The following is a 7,581-nucleotide window of genomic DNA, read 5'->3' on the forward strand; positions in this document are numbered from 1 at the left end:
GAATCAAAGTTTAACATCAAACATTTACATTAATTTGGCAAAATATGAAAATAACAACAGCATAGTTTTACAGGAAGTGAGAACAATACGGCGATTGTTTTCACTTTTCGGCTAAAACGGCAGACATCAATTCACACGGCGGTGACTGAGAAACTTTGCTTCAGACATTTCTAAAAATATCTGTAATGATTTTAGGAGAAAGGAGAGTTTAAAGATGGAAAATGGAGATTTATCTTACAGAGAGATGTGTGAGGGAATTTGTTTGTTTTAACCAGAACGTGCACGCTCCTTCGGAACTCAGCTTGGCCAACGGTACGCTTGGTCGAAATAGAACTTTTACCTGGTTGATGATAGTTTCAGCGTCGGTGTAGAGCTCTTCTTTTGACTCTTTCAGCGTCTCCGTTGAGAACAGCCAAATACCTAGAGAGTCGTGCGAGGTTATCCAAACAGAAGTTATAATTCCCAAAATAGTCTCTGCATTCTGGATTCAAGAACTCTGAACTCCTTCAGAGCTCTACTCTTTTAAGCTCTTCTCATCTCGTCTCGTCTCTCTTCGACACACACTCTCCGAGAGAACCGGGAAGTTGCCACATTTAAATGGGTTCGACTTCCGGGTCATTTGAGAGCTTTTTGATTGGTGGATAGACCAGAACAGAGGTGTGGTTTGTGATGTAAGGTGTTATGGAAAGTCAAGGATAGAGATTAAGATTGTTTAAAACAGACAGAAAGATTGTTGGAGAAATTCAGACTCCGTGGAGTCAATTCACCCAGTATCTGCTGTAAAAGTTAAACATGACATTTCTTTTCAGTAAACTTTTTAGTTGACCGAACCTCGAACTTTAACACACTTACAAATTTGCTCATTGAAGACAGAAAAATCAAGAAATGCATATTACCCTGATTTCTTCTTTGAATGAGGAATAAAAATCATTACTTACTGTTTATGTAAATAAAAATGAGTAGTTCTCTTCAACCTGTAAACATTGTTTGAACTAACACAATTTGATTATCAAACATTTGCAAAATAGTAATGATCATAGAGGATTGTCTTTTCCACTTGATTAATTCAAGAAAGAAAGTCTCAGGATGGGTCAAACTGTATTTCTGGATTCAGATCAATGAAATGACAGTTTCTGTCCATCTGGTCAGTTTGGACATCAGGTCAAGTTCACTACAGCCATATGCTTTAAACAAAAGAATATGTTGTTAACAGTTTCCAGTCTTAATAAATGAACAGCAACAGAGCAGCATTTTACACTAAAACACTTCAACCTCCAAACCTCTAGTGGGCGACTCCTTCTGCTTTAATGGAGAGCTGACACAAAAGGAGTCTGTGGCTTTGACCAGAGGGTCTCGCAGTAAAATCACACAACACAGCGTTCTTTTCACAGATCAGAGAGCAGGTTTCTCTAAAGCTGACCAACGCTTACTTTAACTTTCGATGGAAAAAAAACCAAAACTTTCGACAGAACACAGCGTTTTGCGCATGCGTCAGAATACGGCAACACTACGGCAAGCCGGCTGTAGTTAGCTTGTAGCTTCGCTACTTAGCTCTCGAAGAAAAGACTTTAACGCCACTTGCGCACAGTTTTCAGATCAAAAAAAGTAACGATTAAACTGATAACTCTGATTTTACTGCAGACACAGCATTACTGCGGTTAGCCAGTAGAAGACAGATCTCTGTCGTAGGCTAAATTTCTATCGTTTCTACCGTGTACCGTTTATATCACACATTCCTACAAGACAGTGGTCAAAACAACTACAGCGTTGTCATTTTTCAACACAGGACGGTGGAAATCTAAAAATCCAGCATGAAAGGTGGTGGGAGAGGAGCTATAATTGTGTATGAATTTAATGAAAGCCGTCTGAAAATTAAAGCAATGCCAGAGTTTCATTTATTGCCACAAAGCAGACGTTTTCATTTTGCTTGTTGGGCTTTCTTCCTTTCCCAGGAAGAAAAAAAGATGTCATCGCTCAACGCAAACTGTGACTAACAATCCTTTCCTCATGACACGACAACACCCACCTCCCCTTTAAATCAAATTTACAACCAGGCGTCGCTTTACAACACCACGGTGTACAGAAAGGCTTAGCAGGTCTAACAGGAAACATCTGGACCCGATCATGGCCTGCACCAAACATTCTCTGGTCTTTCACATTTCAACCAAAGAGCACAAACGTCTGATCCAACTGTGAGCTTGAATAAATGTAGCTGCCAAAACAAGAAAAACAATAGTTTTTTCATTTTGGACAAAAAAAAAAAGACAAAAATATACCAGGAATAGTCACATGACACCTTTAATGCTAGTATCTAATTCAGACCATGTTAGTTTTTCAGAAAATTAAATACAAATACACTTATAGGCAGTTGTCTTTTGGATAAAAGATGAAACGTTTCACCAAAGAAGAACCCGTTCAGAAGACCTTGTTAAGACACTTATAGTCAGTAACTCTGGCAGATATAAAGAAAGACAATCCTAAACGCTTGTGAACAGCTTCATCGTGTGTGCAAGTGTTGAGGATGAAGTTTTCCTGCCATGGAAACACACTAAATCTCTTTGGATAATGTGCTGATGCATTATAAATAATAGAGACCACACAATATAAAAATGACATCATATTAGTATCTGACCGAAGAATTGCTCTAATTTTATAGAGCTTATTTTCCAGACTTGGACTGGATCTAAGGTTAGCTCATCTTTGAATTATGAACCCAAAGGAGAAATCCCTTTAGATGATATCCAAGCTTGACAGACGTCAGACAAAAAGATGCTCTTTATAAATGCACATGACATCACCACCTGTTGGGGCTGAAACTCAAAGATGAACACAATATCCTGCTTTTATTTTTCTAAACTTGAAGAGAAACACAAGGAGTTAAAAATCCAACAAAAGAAGAAAGCTTGGAAGGCCTTCAGGTGTTTGGTCATGGTGTAAAATTTTATTTGTACAAGGGGGTGGGAGGTGTGTATTTTATTTTTTCTCTGGGAGGTAAGCTGAGACCAGGATCTCCACTCCTAAACCTGCTGGGACTCTAGGTGTTCCTCAATGGAGCAGATTCAGCAGAGGGAGACTGACGGACCATCCACAGCCAAGACTGCACAGAGATAAATAGAAGCTGCAACGTTTGGTTGCTTTTGCTTTTTTATTGCTACGTCTTCAAACCCCTAAATAAAGATAACTTGGTGCCATAATAACAGAAATGCATACCAATCATTTTTCCATCTTTAAAGCATGGTTAATGTGGGTATAGTTTTGTCACATCAAATAAAAATATGTTCCACCATTTAACTGGAACTATTATCTACACCAGTGGTTCTCAAACTGGGGTCCCCGGACCCCCAGTGGTCCATGAGTCAGTGCTTGGGGGTCCGAAAAAGAGAAGAAAAAAAATATATATATTATAATAATATATATTTTTTTTACAAGTGTGTAGATGTTTAACAACCCGTTAAAATACACCAAAATGCAGGGAACTGCATCTATTTATTTAAAATTTTCTGGGGGAAATCGTCCCAAAAAAAAAAAAACGTCCGCTATTTACATTCCGGCATTGATCAGTTTACAGATTAAGCCACATTACTTAATATGACTACTGCTGTTATGATTCTGTTCAGTTTTATGTAAAGAGTTTTCTGTAATAATTTGAAGAAGTGGCAATACATTTACTGTATGTTCATTATGTGCAAAGTGTGGTTTTTGATACTGTTAATTTTCTCAAAACTGCCATTTTTGGAAGTTGAAATTAAAAATTTTGTTAATCAAGTGTGTCTTGAATGAAAAATTCCCATATTCAAAAGTATAAAAATAGTATTAACTAGGGATGCACGATATCGGCATGGTATCGGTATCGACAGAGATTAGCGATGAAGTTCAATATCGGACATCGGCAATTCCATTAAAATAACTCGCCGATACAAAAGGCGCTGTTTTTGCCTGCAGCGGCAGCACAACACGATGACGTCACGTGCGCCTACCCGATCTCACAGCGGAGAGGAAAATTCAAAATGTCGGCGGTGTGGAAGTTTTATTTTTTGTTGGTGAGGATGTCGGATTTCTAAGATTTATGGACTACGTTGAGCCTCTCCACATCGTCCCCAGATATTTTTCCGACGTAACGTTACCCGATTTACAAACCGTCATTTCTGACGTAATTGAGAAGATAACAGCCGATAGCACGACTTGTTGGGTGCATCTTACCACAGACATTTGGACGTCGTGTTAGCCCTGTTAGCATGATTAGTCTTACGGCACAATGGATAGAAAAACTTTGAACTTAAAAAGGCTGTCCTTGATGCACAGGAGTGCAGAGGATCCCACACTGCAGCTAGAAACCTGGAACAAGCCTCTACAAGTGAGACAGCATCGCAGGTGACTAATGCTAATAAATAACATTTAACACTTTTCATTTAATATAAAAGTCAAAGTGCTATGCATATCATATGGCTCTTACTGAATATATGTCATCAGCTTTTACAGCTGTTGCACAATTTTTGTAGCCAATAAGCCTAAATAAGAGGGCTATGATCTGACAGGAACGTATATAAAATATCGGTATCGGTTATCGGCCAAATAAGTTTTAACATATCGGCCAAAAATCCAATATTGTGCATCCCTAATATTAACACTATTAACGAACAGGTCTTAAGTATTCATGTTACACAAATATTTTCATTGCATTAAAGAGACAAATTGAAGAAAGTTATTTAATAAACATGAGGGTTATGAGGGGGTCCCTGAGCCTAAAAAGTTTGAGAACCCCTGATGTACACTCTCCAGCTAAATGTGAACAACAGACTTTAGAATTCTTAAATAAATACTATTATGTTTTAAAAAGCTTGCTTCTTTTTACACATCTTGTATGTTAACTGGGAACAAAGGGACTAGTCTAACCACTGCCGTTTCCCTTTGGAAAATCTAACAAGCCAAACAAAAAGAGGCTCATAACTACATTAGTATTTGCTCATACAAGGGAAGAGGGTTGCAGAATGAGCCAATGCACAGTCCATAGTCCACTGCTGGCTTGACCGCAGGGCATACACAACATGTGTGTTCACAGGCTGAACGTTTTGACACCAGCCTAAATGAATATTATTAACCAGGAAGAATGAGCTGAGTCGACTTGTAATGGCAATAAAAGTTTGTATTATTACCCAACTAAAATGACTTTTCCAGAAGTGGGTGTTGGTGGAGACCCTTTTAGGCATCAGGGGGAAATTATACTGCAGAATGAAGGCAGCATACGTTATTTACCATCTAATAAAACTGTCAAGGCACAGCTCAAGTTGAGTTTGGCTTCACTTCATTTTTTGACCCCTAATGTACCCCCAAAACACAACAGTTCAGCAGCGCTACACGGTTGGAGCATTGTAAATGAAACTTACCTTTTTCTTCCAGGCGTTTTCAGAATCTTGGAGCTGATTGAAGCGATCGGCCAGCGAAGTCTGGTTCTGCTCGGTTGATTTTGGCTTCTTAAGTCCGTCTTTCTTTTCGTTTTCCCCGCGCGTCAACAAAGCTATTCTGGAGGAAAAAAAACAAACTTTTTTTATACATTTATTTGCAATTGCTTTTCCTTGTTTGTTCTCATCCTTGTTAATTGTAACACAGCCCTAAAATTTGGTTTAAAATTTACATCAAATTGATCTATTTAATGAAAAAGTGTACGTCTCTGGTTGTAGTGCATGAAAACTACTGTAAAATGAGAAAAGATTGCGGTATTTTACTTCGTCACTCATCACAATGTACCTGTTTGTGTTGAGTATATCCTGACCTTTGTTTAAGTGATGAGTTCAGACTCTGGTCCAGACTGCTCTCCAGTTCATCAACATCCTCGGACATTGTTGAGGTGTTCTCCAAGCTCTCGTCAGGCGAAGGACTTAGCATCTCCTCAAAACTCCCACTGCTGCTGCTGCTGCTGCTGTGCCTCTGTCCTCTGCCCGTGCTGAAACTCCCACCATCTATGGTGTCATTGTGTAAGGACTCATCGTCTATGTCACTTTCCCTGCTGACTTCTTCCTCCATCTCTTCCTCTTCCTCGTCTTCACTCTCAGGGTGGCTCAAGGTAATGCTGGTTTGACGGGAAGGCAAGCGCACAGGCATAGAGCCGTCGCTGTGGTCCGACTCCACACTGGTGGAGCGGCTTTTCTTCAGGATTCCCTTGATGCCTTGAGGCCCAGAGTCTTGGCGCTGCAGTAAGGGTGCAGACTGGCAGAGAGGACTGGGAGGGGGCGAGTCTGGAAGAGCTTGATCTGAGAGCAAACTGGAAGGCTAATATAAAAAAAAAAGACAAGATGGGTATGATGATATTTGTAAAGCACTATTTAAATTCCAGTACAGTACAACCTAAATTGTGTTGCTGTAATTGAAGTAAACAGCTCTTCAAAGGAAGAGTTCAGTGAAGGAAGTGTTTTTTTTGTTGAAAGAACAGTTAATATCTTACCTGTTTTAGATAGCTCATTGAGTCTGAAAACGGAGATTATTTCTGAGGGAATTGATGAGCTCATGGCTAGTCTGAGGGAGTTTTCTTAAAAACAACTCAAATCTAAAAACTATAATGTAAACTTGTTTTTTTTTTATAAATGTTTACACTGTCCAGTCTCAAGATTACAGCTATTGTTGCACAAATACGATTAAATCTTTCAGCTAGTTTTGAGCTGCATTTGAGGTGCTTTAATTTTTTTTTAAAAAGTAGAAAAACAGCGTAATGTAAATCTGACAGCAATGCAAACGTTTCTGAAATTTGAGTTTGTATGAATTTCTATAAAACTTTAGATTTTGGATTAGCTTTAAGACATTAGCAACCCACTTTGGTCTTGGCACTGCTTGGATGAGCAGAATTATTAATATGATCAGAATTTAAACTCTGTCCAAATCAAGAACCATCTCAAACAGTTAATCAATCTTTAGTAATCTTTCAAAAGAAACACCATTTCAAAGGATCTGAATTGTCACTTTAAAGGCATAAAGTTCAGTGGTTCCAAAATTTTCAGCTTATGACTGGGGATGGGGCCGATACGAGCCAGTATTGGTCTCCGATACCAGCATAAATTTATGTATCGGACTTTTCTGATCCAACCTGCAGAGATTTCCGATCCATGATGCAGGTCTGTGTCTGTTGAAACTTCTCATGCGATTCCCTGCCAGCTGCTCTGCACGTTGGCTTCAAACTATGGAATGGATTTCCAGAACGGAGGCATGTCTCATGAGCCCAGAGTAATAAGACCCGTCTCACATTCAGGAAATCCATTTCATAGTTTGAAGCCAGCTACAACGCGAGGATTGAGTTAGCAGCACTGTGGCTAACGGCTAACCAACTTTTCATCGTAACATGTCCGCTGTGTGGAAGTATTTTACACTAGAAACACCACAAAACAAGACAGCAACGTGCAATGTCTGCAGAGCCACAGCACCACATTAAACTGCGGTAAAGTTAGTTTTACGTTGGACATTGGACATTCGAGCTCCGTGGCTTCAGCGGTCTGCTCCTCTCGCTGAACCCTTAGCAGGCAGCCCGACCCCGGCCAGCTGTGTCCAGTCTGACCCGCTCAGTCTGCCCGTCTCTGAGGAGGGACAGACTGAGTG

General features: G+C 39.6%; 1 protein-coding gene across 1 annotated transcript in view; it reads right to left on the bottom strand.

Moving 5' to 3' along the window:
- The window catches only part of svild (supervillin d), a gene marked incomplete at its 5' end in the record, with an annotated part of 78,558 nt that overhangs the window by 20,421 nt on the left and 50,556 nt on the right, over positions 1-7,581 (bottom strand). The window contains 2 exon segments of the mRNA XM_037691433.1: positions 5,385-5,520; positions 5,771-6,267. Of these exon segments, the coding sequence (XP_037547361.1) occupies positions 5,385-5,520; positions 5,771-6,267 (633 nt within the window).

This window comes from Nematolebias whitei, chromosome 17, assembly GCF_014905685.2.
Source record: "Nematolebias whitei isolate Nwh7 chromosome 17, NemWhi1, whole genome shotgun sequence".
Taxonomy (NCBI): Eukaryota; Metazoa; Chordata; class Actinopteri; order Cyprinodontiformes; family Rivulidae; genus Nematolebias; species Nematolebias whitei.